Source organism: Gasterosteus aculeatus, chromosome Y (genome assembly GCF_964276395.1).
Source record: "Gasterosteus aculeatus chromosome Y, fGasAcu3.hap1.1, whole genome shotgun sequence".
Taxonomy (NCBI): domain Eukaryota; kingdom Metazoa; phylum Chordata; class Actinopteri; order Perciformes; family Gasterosteidae; genus Gasterosteus; species Gasterosteus aculeatus.
The window spans coordinates 18,584,182-18,601,988 of NC_135709.1; the positions used below are offsets into that span (position 1 = coordinate 18,584,182).

The 17,807-nt window shown below is 44.5% G+C and overlaps 2 protein-coding genes across 4 annotated transcripts in view; one reads left to right on the plus strand and one right to left on the minus strand.

The window, feature by feature from the left end:
• Positions 1–17,807, plus strand: part of LOC120812444 (SH3 and multiple ankyrin repeat domains protein 3-like) — a 105,069-nt gene that overhangs the window by 37,981 nt on the left and 49,281 nt on the right. The gene's annotated exons all lie outside the window — the stretch shown is intronic.
• LOC144391118 (uncharacterized) lies at positions 20–16,660 on the minus strand. The gene is made up of 5 exons (XM_078097693.1): positions 9,367–16,660; positions 9,168–9,229; positions 9,000–9,077; positions 449–563; positions 20–349 (listed from the first exon to the last, which is right to left on the minus strand). Exons 1-3 carry the CDS (start codon positions 9,620–9,622, stop codon positions 9,060–9,062), a joined length of 336 nt encoding a protein of 111 aa, XP_077953819.1. The 5' UTR covers positions 9,623–16,660; the 3' UTR covers positions 20–349; positions 449–563; positions 9,000–9,059.

The window sequence follows — 17,807 nt, forward strand, 5'->3', positions numbered from 1 at the left end:
AATGAACATTTGCCACATGTTTATGCAAAGAAAGAGCTTTATTAACAACACACAAACAACAACTACACACAAAGTGAGGATCTGCCCACACTTGGGTAACGGCGGTTTAAAAACTACAGCTCAGTAAACTGTCCGTTTGCCTCCTCGGGGTTGTTGACCGTCACTGGCGCCGTGTTTTCCGAGGCAGGTCTGTTGTGCAGGCGGCTCGTGTGCGTGTGGCGACCGTATAATCCACTCCGAGACCCCCCCAAACAACGCCGTCCCCTCCGCCCGACGCGAGCTCCACCGTGGCGGAGTTCCAGAGTTCCACCTCGTCATCAGCCAGCACACTTTGTCTCGATTCCAGCAGCTGTAAAAACAACAATGAATCAGTACTGTGCGATGCGATGCGTACGGACACAACACATCTATCAATGCACCTGAAACAAGTCAGCAAATAAACTCTGACCCTCTTTCTTCTCGCTCGACTCCGCGCTGAATCCTTCGCAGCTTCCGCACACAATGTGTTTTCCGCCTGAACCTGAAGCTCCTGCGTCCCGTCTCACAATACGTCTCACAGGCGTCTGGAAAACAATGAAATGAGTGTGGTATGAATACAAAAAATCAAACGCAAGTCACAGTAACTGTAAGAATACGTGTTCAAGATTTGGAGCCTGGTCGGGGTTATCAAAAATTCAGCCGAATAACTTCTCTCGTTCTGGAAAATGTATTCGTCAGATCACAGGTCAAGTATCAGCGCTGCGTTTGCAAAGGCAGGAGCAGTTCAGGCAGCACACAGGCCGGAAGAACAACTAACTAACATCAGCAAGAACATCATGTTTTATAACTCTTGAAAGACAGAGAAGGAAAGATTTCTATTGGCCCTAAACTGGAGTAGAGGAGGACCTTCCACCTCCCGCATCTAAGATCCGGTCACATCCAATGTCCAGACTCCTGACTTAACGAAAACATCGTAAACAGAGTGTGTATGTTGAATAGTGTTGGTGTGTCTCTAACCCCCCTTTGGCTGGTAAATCTGCTAGTTGACCTGCAGACCTTACATTCCTCAGCCAGGACATAAACTGACTCCCCATCCTGTCAGACTCGTGTCTGCCTGCTTGGCACATCCTGCTTCCCCCCTTACCTAACTCTTAAATCAAGACAAGACAGCAAACCCCCAACTAAGCCCATGAAAAGAACTTTTGATTATCAATTCCCCCTTTTTACATAATTCATTATGTAAAACCAAAAAAAAACAAAAGAAAACCACCAATCTAAACGCTAAATATCTATATCAGTGAATACGGGTGAATGCAGCAGTCCTGGAAATCCCTAAACAGTACAAAAAATCTAAACCAAGTATAATAGACACAGAATACATCCTAGCCTAGAAATATCACACCATCTACGTGTATGCATCCACTATATATGATGTGTGCAACAGTTAGCAGATCACGCGGACAGGAATGTTGAACCTAAAAGGATTTCTTCTTCGGGTCCCTCGAAGTCGGTTCTTACCATACCTATCTCCTCTCCAATCTCCTCCGGCCCTAACAATTGGATCCTTTCATGTAACAAAGCCATCTGGTATGGCAGGGGTATTTTAGCATCTATTGCAGAGGTGATGCATCGGAGACATAGTTGTCTGATAAAGGGGATGCAGCAGCATCCACAAAAACCACTATTGCGATTACTAAGGTCAGAAAAACTGACAGGAAGAAGCCCTTCCATTGTCCAAAGTATTTACCAAACCAATTACCGACGGTGCCGTCTATACCAGAGTGTTCAGCTAATTCAACAGACATGGCTCTTAGTCCGTGTAATGCTCTAGTAAAGGATCCATCTGGGGCGGTGTTATTGGGGATAAAAGTGCAGCACGCTTGGCCAAACATCGCACACACTCCTCCTTTCTCAGCTAATAACATATCCAAAGCCATCCGGTTCTGGTAAGTCATCAATGAGGTGGCCGATAGTTGGCTGTGCACCCCTTCCACAGCATCTCTTGTCATATTGGTGAGCCGCTGGATATTGAAATGTACATAATTTAGTCGATCCACATTTTTGTTTACAGTTATAAAAAGGGAACAATGATTCCCATCCGGCCGCTATCTGATCCGTTAACTTGTATTGATCAGGTACCCCTCTCGGCACACTATCGCACAGTGCGTGGTTACTTCTGCAACTTTGTATGGACCTTCCCAGCGGGGATCAGTCCAACTGAATCTGGCTACTTTACGTAGTACCCAGTCATCCACCTCCACTGGTGCACACTCTCCTTCTTCTTCAGAAAAGATCTCTGTCACCTGTTGAGAGATACTCATCACAGTATTATTACACATTCTCATATAGTCAGATATTTCCACATGTTGGTACTGCAATGGGCTGACAGTGGTAGGCAAAGTGGTTGTTAACGGACAAGGCATCTTTCTTCCCGTTAATACCTCATGGGGGCTTATCCCTAACTTAGAGTTAGGACATGATCTTATCCCATACAGCACTATTGGCAGGGCTGCCACCCACGTCAGCTTCGTTTCAGCACAGACTTTAGCCAAACCTTCCTTTATGGTTCTGTTAGCTCTCTCAACTAGCCCTTGAGACTGAGGATGATAAACTGCCCCAAATTTATGCTTGATCCCAAACGTTTTCTCTATTTCTTGTAGTTCAGCGTTCGAGAAGTGTGAACCATTATCCGATCGTATGACTTCTGGAATACCAAATCTGGGTATTAGTTCTCTGGTCAGCCATTTTACTACGTCTGCTGCTCTTTCTGATTTTGTGGGGATCACCTCCACCCACCTAGAAAAAGGATCAACGCATACCAACAAATACCTCTTGCCCTCAACTTGGAAACTTCCAAGTCCAGCCTTCAGTGTTAATGTCCACTTTTATTGCTCTTCAGCCCAAAAGCAAAGCAGAGGGTGGGAGACATGTCTGTTACTTCCAGATAAAACTCAGCTCATGCTCAGTTTGATCCAATCCATTCATTCATTACTGATAGATCACCAACCTCTCATGGTTAGCGTATCCAAATGTAAGGGTGTACTACCTGTTGAACATTACAGGATGACCGTCTGTAACAAGTTTCCATATTTCGTGTACTGGTGCTATAAATGTTCCTTTGATCAGACATTTGCTTCCATCATCAAGATACTGTATCAAGTGTATCGTGCACTATACACTCAATAGCAGCACTCAACAATTTACCGCCCATCTCTGAATTTACAACTCGAAAAACTACAAACATTAATCCAAAAAATGGACAATATATACAACAACTCTCCTAATTCCTTATCACCTTCATTCCTCATTTAAATCTTTCAAAACTTTATCTCTTAATTTTCAATGACTGATTGTCTTGCCGTGGAAAGTGTGAACGCGTTTGACTGTAAGAACGCAACTATTCCATGCGATGTGTGCACAACAGTCTGGTGTTCCATTGTTATATGGGCCGTTTTAATCAACGCTCTTCCAATAGCAGCTACGTTTCTGACACACGAGGGATGCCCTATTTCCACGTTATCCAGCTTACCACTATAGTACATCAAAACCTTACGATCTGTGTTACCCTCCCCCTCTTGAAACAGAACGGAAGTCACAAATCCGTTCTTTTCATCAACATCCAGATGGAAGGGTCTCGAGTAGTCAGGGGGGTGCAACATGGCTGCGCTGGCCATGGCCTGCTTGGTGGCAATAAATGCAGTCTCCGCCTCCCGGGTCCACACTAAAGGCTTTGAGTAGTTTCTATAGCCTGCACCCAATATTAGCGCCCTCAAGGGGGCCACCTGCACCGAGAAATCAGGTATAATATTCTAGCTCCATGTTACAAGTCCTAAGAATGTCATCATTTCTCTAACCGTCGTGGGCCGAGGATGTTGCAAAATGGACGACTTCTGTGTGTCAGTCATAGCTTGCCCTGATGGTGACACAATTCTCCCCAGAAAATTCACCTTCTGTCTCCCAATCTGCAATTTCGATTTAGACACTTTGAAGCCGTTTTTCTGTAACCACTGCAGAACCGTTCTGGTAGCGGACATAATCGTTTCTGAACTAGTCCCTGCTAGCAGGATGTCATCCACATATTGTAGTAAAACAACTCCTTCTGGTAGTTCCAACTCGGCCAAAATGGTCTTCAGAACAAAAATAATTGATGATTGATTGAATTAAAAATTGATGGTAAGTCCACATAACCCTGTGGTAACCGCGTATATGTATATTGGCGCCCCTTATACGTAAACGCAAATATTTGTCTCGAGCGCACAGCTAGAGGGACACAGAAAAAAGCATTCGCCAGGTCAATGCAGGTGAACCATCTTTTATCAGGGCCTATTGCATTTAACATTGTATAAGGATTTGGGGTGTCATAGTGAGTTGGTGCTACAACTTTGTTGACGAGCCTCAAATCATGCACCATTCTATAGTCAGGCTTTCCGGGTTTAGGGACCGGGTTAATCGGGGTATTCCAGGGGGACCCCGTCCTCTCCAATACACCTGCCTGCAGCAACCCTTCAATTGTTTTTTCTATCCCTGCGATTTGTTCCTCCCTTAAGGGGTACTGAGGACGGTAAATTGGGACCGTTCCGGTTTTTAATTCAATTACCACTGGGGCCATTGGAATCAATCCCACATCAGCTCCCCCTTTTGTCCAAAATGTATCAGGAAAATCATCTAGCATGAGCTGTGTGTTCTCATGGTCAGTATTTTCCCTACCATGTGTGCGGCTTAGCAGGTGTTTCTCTGGTATAAGTTTTACTTCTGAGGTATGTGCAATATGGTACATGTCATTAGCCTGAGAGTAATGTAAGTTAACATTTTGAGTGGGCACCCAGTCCGTGGCATCAACCCCCGCTTTAACCATCGGCCCCATGTTCTTAGCTTCTCCTCCGCTTTGGATGAGCAAGGTGATGTGAGGAGCAGAGGTCTCTTGTAGCGCATATAGAACTTGTAACTCAGAGGTTAGTTCCACCGCAGCTGCCACACCTTGTTTCCCCACATAGATCTCTCGGACCTTAACAGCAGGATGTCCATGGACCTCGCTTTCAAACTCAAGTCCACTCCACAGGGTGTCATAGTTCTCATCAGGAGACAGCGAATAGTTCATCGTGCAATGAGGAGGATCCGCAGGTGGTTCAGCCGGGTGTAATACCTTGAACCATGGCCCCCAACGGCGGACAGTCTCATGCAGAACAGTTCGATCATAGTCCTCCACTCTCCCCCACCAGACCTCTGCTTCGTCATTCAGCGTCTGTTGAACTTCAGCTTGCAGCAACTGGTGGCCATAAGAGTGGGGTGTGGCACATCGTTGCTGTGTCCCATCCGGGAATGTTACAGTGATACATCCCTTCGTCATTTGCATAATGATATTTTGGGAACACAAAATGTCTCTTCCCACCAGGTTAATCGGGCAGGCAGTGGAAACCAAAAAGGATTGGTCAAAACAGAGTGATTTCCATTTACATGGGACTCGAATAGAAAGTGGCCACTCCTCTGATTGACCCGAAAATCCGATAACTGGCACAGTATTCCTTGATGGTGGCAGTGGCGTGTTTATTGTGGAATACCTAGCACCTGAGTCCAGCATACATCTGTAATCTCTTCCGTTGATTGTCAGAGTCACCATGGGTTCTGGAAACAGGTTACCGTCAGCCGTCGGATCTGGGCACCCCTATGGCATTTGCTGATGACCTGGGGCCTGATGCCGCAGGCTATTACCCTGTTGTAGTGTATGTGGTGCTTGTGGTGGATAGATATCGTAAGGGTATTGAGCTGGGTTGGACTGAGGCCTCTGACCCTGAGGTGGATGGGGGCATGCGTCGGACCAATGTCCAAGCTGCCCACAGCTGAAACAAGTATTCTGTCGTTGTCTAAACTGCCCTCCATTGTTTGGAACTCGGCCACGATTTCCCCCTCCCCACTGTCTTTTCGGTTGCCTGAAGCCACCGTACAGTGGGGCCCCCATCATGTGTTGTGGTTGCGGGGCATAAGGTTGGGGATAGTAAGCCTGTGGAGGAGTGTACACGGCCTGTTGTGGCTGCTGGCAGGCTGGCGCACATGGGAAGGGAGGGGGCTCTGGATAAGGGTCATATTGAGGTGGCCCTTCCCCCTGAGATGGCGCTGTTGTTTGGGTCATCTGTTTGGCTTCACTCTTGCCCTGGTTCAACTTCTCTCTGCTTTCCTTCAGCTGTGCTTTCGCCAATTGTAACTGAATATTGTTTAATTCACCCTTTTCCTTATCATGTTTTTCTTTTCTCCGGTCCACATAGTGTTTAATCTGTGAGGACCAAGCATCAAAATTCATGTCGGACAACCCCACTATTCCTCTTAGTTGGGTCTTCATTGTCTCCGAGACAGATGTCTGGCTGCATTCCCCTGATAATATCCTATTACCTCTTAACCCCCCTGTCTCATGGCGCTCCATCGGAGTAGATGACTGTGGTTTTTGTGACTCTAGCGCTGCTCCATGCTCCTGAAATTCCTCGTCCCAATCATCTGCAGGGCCAGGCTCATCTTCCTCTGACTCAACCTGCCTCCCCCGCTCATCCTGTCCACGCCGGGTGATTGATTGCCGCTCTGCCTGGGCTATGACTTCTAACAAAGTCTCTTCTCCTGCAACTCTTCCTCCCCCTACATTAAATGAGGTCATAGGTCTGTGCTCGGGTTGCCGCTTCTTTACGACTGTCGAGTGACCCTGTGTTGTGTTAGGATTACTCCAATCGACAGGCTCCGGCTGGGGCCTGTCCTCCAAATATTGTAGCGTCTCTGAGAGAAAAGCAGAAACCTTCTCCACCCCATCATTCTCTTCATGTGGATATGGGGTTACCTGTAACAACCCTTTTTGAACTACCAAAACCTGCGATTCTCCTGGATTAGTAGCTTTCCCTTGCCTCAGTGGCATCTGATGTGGTTCATTTAACAACCGATTAGCCTCCACATATGGGCCTGTCGAGTAGGGAGGAGGCGCACTAGATTTACAACCGGTCTCATGCACTTTTCTTCTCCTGCTTTGGTTTGCGGCAACTGCATTGCCGTCTTACTCACGAATACCGCATTTATTTCTCCCAGAAATGTTCTACAGTCCACTAAGAACTCATCTGCCTTTTCTGCACTTTTCTTCTCTTTTCCACAAAATCTCCCCTTAACGGCAAGGAGCGCATGCGCTTGGTCTTTTCCTCTTCTCGCCATCCTAAGATCCTGCAGCTGCTCGCCTGTTGGTTGAGAATCTGTCTCCCTTCCAAACATTCCTCTTTCCTGCATCTGTGCAACCCACTTCACATATTTTTGTTACACATTTCCTATCTTTTTCTAGGGTTTTATCCATATGTCTCTTATAAGTCTTAAATAGGGCGAAACCCTTATTTACCTTCTTTACACCTTTACACCTTCTTTAAACCTTCTTTACACCTCTCCCATATCGTTATGGTTTCCTCCATTTTCATCACAGGTTATTTATTTATTCACACGTGGTTTTTGAACACAAGAGAAAGGGCTCAATGCCCAATACTGTTAACCCAATCAAGAACCTTCTACTGTATTAGAGGAATACAGCGCTCGATTGTTGAGGCTTATAACACCAGTTCACTCGTATTGTTTTATTTCTCTCGTATTTATACCACCATCATTTAACTATGATTTTCCCTTTTACCCTTTAATACATATCCCCACAGATGTGTAATCCGGTCAAACACTTTTCACTGTCGGATTCTCAGTCCTTTTTCAAGTCCTGATACGCCCAGCTTCCAGGTTCGGTAAAAAACCAGGAGTTACACCAACCACCCACACATTTCCCAGTATGAAAAACAACAAATCTTTCCCTGTGTCCTTATTTCTTCATCTAATATTCTAACCTGCCAGTCCAAGAATCACACGAGTAGGACTGCAGGACCAGAGGTATCTACGTACCACACGGATTGCAACTTGGATTTCTACAGACTAAGATTAACATAAATCCCTGCTCTATTCTAAACTGCCAGTCCACTGCATGCAAACGTGGGACCCCCAGTCACCAGAGGTATCTACCGACTAAGATTATATATATTTTTACCTAAATCCCTAAACCTATGGACACTTATTCACTTTCCCTAACGTTGAATTCAGTGTGAGTATGTGCTTATACTTTACATGTGATCAACAGGAAATTTTCAAATTTAGTTTTAAATTTAGTGGTCTTATGACGACCTTATTCAGTCAATGGACAGAGACGAATTCTGCAGTTGACAACAAATCTTTTTAGAAGTATCCAATCACAGACATTTTATTCATTTAGAACAAAAGGTTGTCTGCTCACCTGATTCTGTTTTGGGCCCTTGTTGTCAATGCTGAACCACGCCGCCGGTCCTTTCAGCTCGGTCCGGAAAACGGACGTCCCCGTCTTTCTTTGTCCAGGTCAGCAAATCACGTCGGGGTCACCAAATTGTAAGAATACGTGTTCAAGATTTGGAGCCTGGTCGGGGTTATCAAAAATTCAGCCGAATAACTTCTCTCGTTCTGGAAAATGTATTCGTCAGATCACAGGTCAAGTATCAGCGCTGCGTTTGCAAAGGCAGGAGCAGTTCAGGCAGCACACAGGCCGGAAGAACAACTAACTAACATCAGCAAGAACATCATGTTTTATAACCCTTGAAAGACAGAGAAGGAAAGATTTCTATTGGCCCTAAACTGGTGTAGAGGAGGACCTTCCACCTCCCGCATCTAAGATCCGGTCACATCCAATGTCCAGACTCCTGACTTAACGTAAACATCGTAAACAGAGTGTGTATGTTGAATAGTGTTGGTGTGTCTCTAACCCCCCTTTGGCTGGTAAATCTTCTAGTTGACCCGCAGACCTTACATTCCTCAGCCAGGACATAAACTGACTCCCCATCCTGTCGGACTCGTGTCTGCCTGCTTGGCAGATCCTGCTTCCCCCCTTACCTAACTCTTAAATCAAGACAAGACAGCAAACCCCCAACTAAGCCCATGAAAATAACTTTTGATTATCAGTAACATTTAACAAGGAAGGATACACAGTAAACGGTGTAACTTACACACAATGACGTTGTCTAAATCTGGACTTTTCCCGGAGCAAATACAAGGTCACCGCCTCATTATGAGGTGAGATTAGTCTGTGAAAACAAAATGTACAGTTATGATCGGTATCCATACGTATATATTTCCTTATAGCGCAGAATGAAAGCATCTTCTTTAAATCTGACCCTTGCTCCGGTTCGTAGCGCCTGTAGTTCGTCTCGGAGTTGTGAAGACTCCGCACCGCTTTCTGTAAACGACACGGCAAAGAAAACACACTTTAATAATGCTGTTTCTGCTCACTTGTAAGGCTACTAGGCTACTCTTAGCTTAGCTTGAGGCTACGCTACTCTTAGCTTAGCTTGCAGTCATCGAACATATTCTTACCGCTATCGTGGGATTGTGCGCCCGTCTCCTCTTCTTTGAGTCGGTTCCTCTCCTCCATGGACACAAACCCGCAGAGTCCCGAACGCTCCAGTGGAGCGAACCGCTCGTTGATATCGGCAGTTTGTTGTTGGAGTTGACGAGACGATCCACTGAGAGCTTTCAGCAGCTTCTTCTCGTCTGTCTGCGGACTGGCCGAAAGTTGGTGACCGCGGAGAGGAGTTGAAGGCGAGTTGAACGCGAGACGTCGTCCCGCCATTATTCACGAACCAGCAAAAACCAAACAAAGGAACTGGAGATACAGTTCTTCTGAATATAGTAACACACACGTGTCTGTTTGTATGCTCGTCTTGCAAGTACTGCTGTCTGAGTCGTGCCTATGACCTCACACGTGATTGGACGAGGAGTCTGAGGGTCCTCCAATCACATACGAGGTTATTGTTATACGGAAGGACCAGTATTTTAGGAAGACAAATGGTTGGGACTTTGAAACAGCTGATATGCTTTATGTAAAGCAGTGTTTTGGTGTCAGCGGAACGACTTTCCCTAGAAAACTGTACAGTGGTGCCTCTTTCTCCATTCCACCAGACACTCTTGAGTCTGACAGACATGCAATGTTGACAATGTATCATCACATGTACCCTTGTGTCACTGAGGTTGAATGTTTTGCCATGACATGTAAACGGGTAACATATATGAATGTAACTTACTCAGTCGATAGATGCAGAGCATAAAGGTCAGCGTATATTTATGCTAAGTGGTGTGGAAACACTAACAGTTTTGAGGAACCCGTCCTTGACCCTCTAGCAGAACTACGACCAGCCATTATAAAGCAGTTTATAGTTGTTAATGTTGTGTCAAAGGGTACGGCATTGAAACATGTTCCTGCACAAGTTTCCTGGCTTCATCTCCACCCGGACAAACATTTTTGTGGAAAGCCAATAGAAGTTTGGGGCTTGCAGGGAACAGATACGTCATACAGCATCATTTTATGCCAGTTGAGCGCATTGCTAGAAGATGTGTGGTTAATACATCCTCTGTGCATTTAGGTAAGACCAAAGAGAAGGTCACTGTAGTCCTGCCACTATGCACTGTAGCTGAGCTCTAGGAGACTGTGATCTCTGCGGACCCCTCATGCTGATTCAAATGTTGTTTGCATGGAATGCTCATTTTACCTTGATTAAAACTCATTTTTTAAAGAAGTTATTTTGTGTATCTTTTTTACATAACATTTGCCATTGCTAATGGCGTACACAGTAATCTAGCATATTTGAATTAAATAAATCAATTCAAGCTAAAATGTAAGAGTCTATAATTAGGCTGCTGAGCCTGATCTATTTGTACCAGAGATTTTCTTACCCTTTAAAAAAATGTCACCTGGGCTAAAACTCCCTCTGCGACCCTGATTTGCATTTGTTTAGCTCACAGCATTTTCATTTGCATGTCAAAGCCTCCCCTAGAAATAGGAGGAGGGGGGTCATGGGGGGACAACTGCCAAGGGAGGCCCACGTCAATTTCTGACAATTTCCGGCAGTTTTCGGCGTTGCCCGCAAATTGCCGCACATTTGCCGCAAACCTGAAATTCCACGACAATTTACAGTGCCGCATACTGCCGAAAATCCCACTTTTCATGCAGTGACGATCTCATCCATAACCTCTTCCTCTTCCACGTTGGCCTTGGGCAAATTGTTGGCACAGCAAGCACATAAACATCGCATACTGAGCCTTTTCAAAACCTTTTAGTTTGTCCTCTTTCTTGTGTAACTCATCTTCAACGTATTCAGCGTGCTGTAGGATGTCTGCAAGAGCACACGTTTTCCAGGTTACACATGATCTTTTCACCATCCGTTTAAGTTCAGGTCTCATTCTGCTTATAAAATGTTCTTTCAGATGGACTTCATATGGCATTAGGGGCTGTGCCCCCATTGGATCAGGTCGCTTAAGGCCACTGCGGATGTCAAAAGCTGTCGTCAGGCGTGTCAGGAAGGAGCTGCATGTTTCTTGTGGCCCTTGTGTCATAGAGGTGACGGTGGGGAGGTTCAGTCTCAGAGGAAATTGTTATTTTCCAACACAATGAGAGCATCTACAGCACTTCTAATGTCCACATCTGTGCCGTGCTCACAATCAGGATCTTTAAGGCGAGCAGCCATTCTTGTGGTGTTGAACACACTCTGAACTTTTTGATAGTCATGTGTCAGAAGTCTGCACATCAGACGCCGCAGCTCTGACATTCTAGGATGGTATTTTCTGACAAATTGCTGAAGATCAGTCTCCCACTTAGCAAGATTGTCCTTAGGACTGCAGACATGGCTCATTGCCTTGGTCACATTGGTATCTGACCAGGGTCTGAGAACCAGCATCGGCCCTTGCGCCCCCTCGACTGGAAAAGAAGCTGCAGGATCAAACAACGCCTGTTTTCCTTCTCTGAGCAAGGCCCGCCTTTGTTGAGCCTGCGAGCGGGTCACAGTAGGTGAAAAGGTCGTCTGGCTGGTGTTGGAGGTTGAATCTGGCTTCCCTCATGGTGGGCTGTTGTCAAGCCGAGGAAAGTTTGCCTGTGCTGCTTCCTGCTGAGGAGACTGCGGGCTCACGAAGGCTGGAGGAGCAGTGAGGGGAGGGGGGGGAGTCCAGATCCGTGTCCACCAATCTCCTCAGGAACTCATAAAAACAAGGATAAAGTGTTTTTGGGTTAGAAGGGGTACACGTTTCAGAACTTTTTGTAGGATCTTCGATCTTTAATGAATTAAATGCTACCAACCTCTGTCTCTCCCTTCTCTCCGACTCATACTTCCACATATTGAAAGCTTCCCAATCTGCCTTACATACCACATTCTTTTTCTGCTTTCTTCCCGACAGGCCTGCATGCTGAACTGCATCGTTCTTCTCCTTTTCCCTCAGTTGCAATTCCAACTTTTCCAATTGATTCTCACTCAAACTCCCCTTTGGAGGGAACCCCAATTCAACCCATTTTTGTATTTGATTAAAAACTGCCAGGATAACGCTCTGACATAAATTTACACAATAGTTGCAGGATATTAGTCTCATGGTTTTCACCCGTCTCCCCTTTACTCTGAACACTACCCATTTAGGTAACTGTATCTGTACACAAGGAGTGTACGCGCCTATAAAGGTGCATACAAACAAAGAAATACCACATGCATAACTAAGGCAAGTCAGTTGACCGTTGCTTTCTCTGGTCACTCAGTCTACTGCACTGATCCAAAGTCGCGCCTGTGAACTTCAGACATAGGATGTTGCAACTTTGTGACGAATACCACAGGTGACCCGGACACGTCTGTCTACAACACACTCGTTGTGAGGCCTAAAACCCTTTTGTCATGACTCTGTCTGCCTTAAAATAATTTTGATCTCTCACCGCGCGTTCGTCGTTTCTTTTTCTTGAACTGGATGGATCGGCAATCCAGGTCTCGGGACGGCAGCTTCTCACCCTCAGGGAGGAATCACCTATACTATATGGCCTCCTGTCCGTCCGTCAGAGTCCAGATCACGCGCCCATCCCATCCTCATCGCCTAGTTTGTGGTGGAAATTTGTGGATTTAGCCCATGTGAGAAACCAAAAGTATCTCAAACTTGCTTTGTGATTAAGTATTTATTAGTAACTAGAATATAGGAAAATGATAAAGAATACAGAAATCATCAGCACAAGTCGTAAGCACAGACAGAAGTCAAATGACTACAATTCAGCTGAAAAGGGACAGATGTTCCTTCCCCCAAAAGGAGCAGGAAGATCTGACCAAGTTGAAGAGAAGAACAGGAGCTTATATACACTTCAGGGAGGTTTGTGCTGCCTCAGCACAGGAGAGTCCACCCTTCAAGAGGAGTGTTGGAAAAGTACCAGATGATGTAGGGGTGACCCCGTGACCCTCCCTTAAGGGACCCGGTGTTAGGGATCGGAAAGCTCTCGAGGGAGGCCTCACTCCTTTGTTCTCGTCCCGGCCGGAAACGAAGGATCAAAAGAGTCAGCTTGCATGAATTCAAAAAAATCAAAAAGTATTTAATAACTAAATAACGTTATAAGGAATACAATTACAAAGTGAAATATAAAACGAACAGTAAAATATTTCGCGAAATAGAGAATTCTCTGAGCAAGTCTAAAGTGACTTATCAAAGCGGCTTCAGGAAAATTCTAACAGTCTTTTCCCCGCTTTGGTCCTTTGAAAACTCTCGAGGTTTGTCTTCTTGGTGCATTTGAATGTCATTGGCTTCTTCTTCATAGTGTCTCCTCCTGGACTGTCCCCTTCACGTCGAGGTGTGAAGCTGCAGCTGTAACCTGAAACCTCTCTGTACCATCTGTCCCTCACATTCCAATGCATTCAATGTAGATATGTTTAGCTTTATGCCTCAATGAGTGAATATAACAAAGTATACATTGTTTAAGTCTTCATCTTATAACTAGTACACCTTAATTACAACACATCATTAATGATCACCGTTCATCACACTTCATCATAAGATCTAAAACAGTTCATGTGGTGCAATTCTCAAGACATTTGCCTCAGTCGGCTGCCTTGCATTAAGTTGTTCATTTACTACCTGACAGGAGAAAAAACTCCCAAAAAACCCTCTTTAGGGGATAAAATTGGGAGAAATCCATAAAGGACGGCAATTAGCATCCGTCCCCAGGTTTTAACATCACATTGTGACATAATGTTAATGTGTACAGTGTTTATATGATTTAAATGACTATGAATTGTGTTTGATTGAAAATTGAATTCAATTCATCTAATATGTTAATGTAATAACTAATATCTAATAACACACAAACTATAATTCTAACACTAAACATTATTACACGTATTATAATTTCCACCACTAGGGGTGCACTTCTGGCTTAAATCCCTAACAAATCCCTCCTTGCTCAGAGTTCACTGTGAGCATCTCTCAAAGACAGAAAAATTATCATACAGTCACATCCGTCAACAGTGATTGTCCCTCATCATCTACTCGCTACCGATTTCCCTGTATACTAGTCTCACTAAGCGCAGTATCGACCAATCCCTGCAGGAATCCAAGGATGCAGGCGATGCAGCTTCATCCGTAGTGGACTAGATCATGACTGTAACACAAGAAGGGTTAACGCAGACAGGAATGCACTTTTCCGTTGTGCTAAAGTACTGACAAACCCGTTGGTGAGAGGATTGTCGTCGCCTTAGTTGTCTGCCAGATACTGGTTCAAGCTGTCAGTGGGGCTTGTGCTCTGGTCACCAAGCCACCAGGAGCTGTGTTGTTGGAGATGAATGCACAACAAACAAATCCAAACATTTTGCAGAAGTTACCGTTTCCAGCTAACATCATGTCTAAAGCCACTTTATTATTCTAGGCCATGAGTCTCATTTCATCCAATGACTCATGCAGGTCTTCATTTGTAGCACCTGTCGTCATTAAATGCAGTTTCATCCAATCAACATTTTATTATTGTGCACAAATTCAACTGTGATCTAATTCTGGAATTCACTATCATCTGGCACCCTCATTGGCACCTTCTTAGCATCCTTTTCACTTATTCATGTGACCTTCAGACTAATGTAGATCTGTCTTTCTTCTTAAGGCTTTCTCTAGTTGTGTTTATTCCTGGTGATGTGATCTTCACTACCAGTAACTGTGTCTACTGTTAACCGCATCAGTGTCATAGGTAAACCGTGAGTTTCCTCGGAGGAATCAGTGTAGTTCTCAACACAAATAATTCCTTATTCAATCTTTTACCCTCATGGCTGCTGTTGGAAAACCTCCTGAAGATGTTCCCCTGAATCTCTTAGTGAATTTGGTCTCAGTCGCTTAAAGTTCAACACGTATCAACACATAATATAGGGACAAGGTATCTGAAACTAAAGGAAAAACACTACAGGACATATAATTTGTGGATTTCTTCGTTGTATGTGTCTATACTTCTCCTCCTTGATATTCCTCTGCTGGAAGATCTGTTCCTGTCAGCGGGTTGGTCAGATGACACGTAGCTGTCATCCTAGACGTGTGATTAAGCTTCAAGCTCCCTCCTTGGACCTCGGATCACCTCAGTTCCTGTGAGCAGACTGCTCTGCAAACCGGAGGTCCCATTAGGACAAGATTCCACAATCGGCTGTTGAATAGAGAAGCACAAGCGGTGCAGCTATGTGTGTGTGTGTGTGTGTGTGTGTGTGTGTGTGTGTGTGTGTGTGTGTGTGTGTGTGTGTGTGTGTAGGTGTGTCTAGATGTGCGTGTGAGTGTGTGTGTGTGCTCTCCCAATTCCCGTTGCTCTTCCTTCTGGTTTACCAAACTCTTCAAGCAAACAAGTTCTACTATCTAGTATGTGCATATTTAAACATAACTGGAACTCAACATTTTACCCACTTATTCCCCGGTTTTAGCTATTTCTTTTAATGTGGAGTAATTGTATCATCTGTGTGTCTCATCAGTCCTTGTGCCTGTGTATGAGAAGAGCAATGTCATTACACATTCGTTCCAGGAAGAAAAATCAGGTTGGATCTTCCTGCGTTGGCCATCGTCTGCTGTTATCCCAAAAATGCCACTTGAGTAGCTAACCTCTAACATCTAGTGTTTTCCAAAAAACATTCTAATCAATTTGTGAGTTGTTTCATTGATAGAAAGACTGATTGTTCTTCTTAACACCTTAAATCTATGTCATCTACACAACTCTGTTGTTTAGAATCTTATGATTGTGTTTTTCACTGCATGTAATAATGTTCCCAAATCGGCAGATACTCTAGTTGTATTCTGTTCTCCCCCAGTCCCTCATGTTGAGGTAGGTGTAAAAGCAACTCTTCACATAGCCGTTGGTGATGCTAATCACCCCCAGGCCACCTCCTGGCTTATCCAACAACGTCGTAAAACCCCCACAACGCCGTTTCTACTGGGTGTCGTTGCCGATCTGGACTTTATCGCATTGGAGTCGCCTGCTCCTAACTGAAAAGCAAAACAGAGTTAACAATTGCCATGCACATGTATTCGAGGAAAAATGTGTTAGTAAATTTCATCATAGTGAAATAATTGCTTCCATTCAAACCGTGTGTGATTCTTAAACCTGTTGGGTGACTCTGAGATGACATACAACCTGTGGATGGATTTTATGGCTCCGACACTTCCCCAAGATTCCTCCTCTAATCAGTTGTTGTTTTAGGGAGGTCTGCTCGCTCCCTCCTCGACCACGAGTCGCCATCACCTTTCAACCTCTCCTCTGAAATGCAGCCTCTCAGACTCGTCCCTAATTCACTCCCATCTCAGCATCTGCCTATTGTTTCTCCCACAGGGAGCTAAACTCCCAACAAAGTCATCATTTGTCCTGACTCCTAAATGGTGGAAGGAGTTACCTAACGATATTAGGACAACGTAAAGCCTGTAGAGCTAAACACACATACCTACCTACTACAACTGAAGAATTAGCACCTGGATGACACTCACAAATGTTGCTTTCTTAGAAGGAGAAATCTCTTCTTTGTTCCTGCTGTTCTGGTTCTGTTCCCTCTTGTTCAAATTCACTTACTGCAAGTCGCTTTGGATTAGAGCCTCAGCTGATTGAAAAATGTAATGCATTGACGTAAAGAATGCCTCTGCATATCTTTATCTGCTCCTAGAGTATTTACACGTTGTTTTGAAAGATTGCCTTTCTCAAACGGCCTTGTTTCCAACCGATTTGAGGAGCCATTTATTTATAAAAATTTAAATCTCCGACATAACTGATTATTGACCCCCATAGTCAACTCAGGAAAAATTAACACCAATATTGCCTTAATGTCCCCGTTTAATGATCTCTTTGAGTTTTTGCTTGTAAATCTCACCCTCATGATGTTGTATAACTGTTCCTTGTCTTCATCAACTAATTGACCAACCAGGAATAGATCTGCTCATATACCAAGATTACACAAAAATGTTACCTCACATCCTCACCCTCACAGTCAAATTCTTCTCCTTTTACCTTCACCCTGTTTGCTCTGTCATGATGTGTCATCACCTTTGAAAACCTGTGCATTACTGCATAACTCTTCAACCTCTTTTCCCATTTTGACACTTCCACTTACCCTCAGTCATACTTTCAAACACCTGCGTGTGTCTCTCATAACATTTCAACTAACTTTTCTCTTCTTTGCTTTCTTCCCCATTAAAATAAACCATCCGATGGCCTCACGAAGGCCTCCATCATTACAGTCAATTTGCTGACCTTTGTAACTACTTTCGCAAGTGGTCGAGCATTTTCAGTCACTAAAACTTCAAACAATGTATCAAAATGTGAACCTCAAACCCCGGTGATATAAACAAAAGGTTCTCCAAACACTTCAGGGTCATAAAACAACAATGAATAGTGTGAGTCCCTTGATCCCAAAAAGTACCAGGAGATAATAAATCAACTTAGCATCAGATCCATCTGTTCCAGACTCCACTTCAGTGTTAATCTCCACTTTTACTGCTCTTCAGCCCAAAAGCAAAGCGGAGGG

What these genes read in the sequence shown, in the direction of transcription:
- LOC144391118 (XM_078097693.1), bottom strand. Translation starts at nt 9,622, where the DNA reads ATGGCGGGACGACGTCTCGCGTTCAACTCGCCTTCAACTCCTCTCCGC. An exon ending in CGCACAATCCCACGATAGCG is followed by an intron (nt 9,230 to 9,366) that starts GTAAGAATATGT and finishes TGTCGTTTACAG; the next exon opens with AAAGCGGTGCGGAGTCTTCA.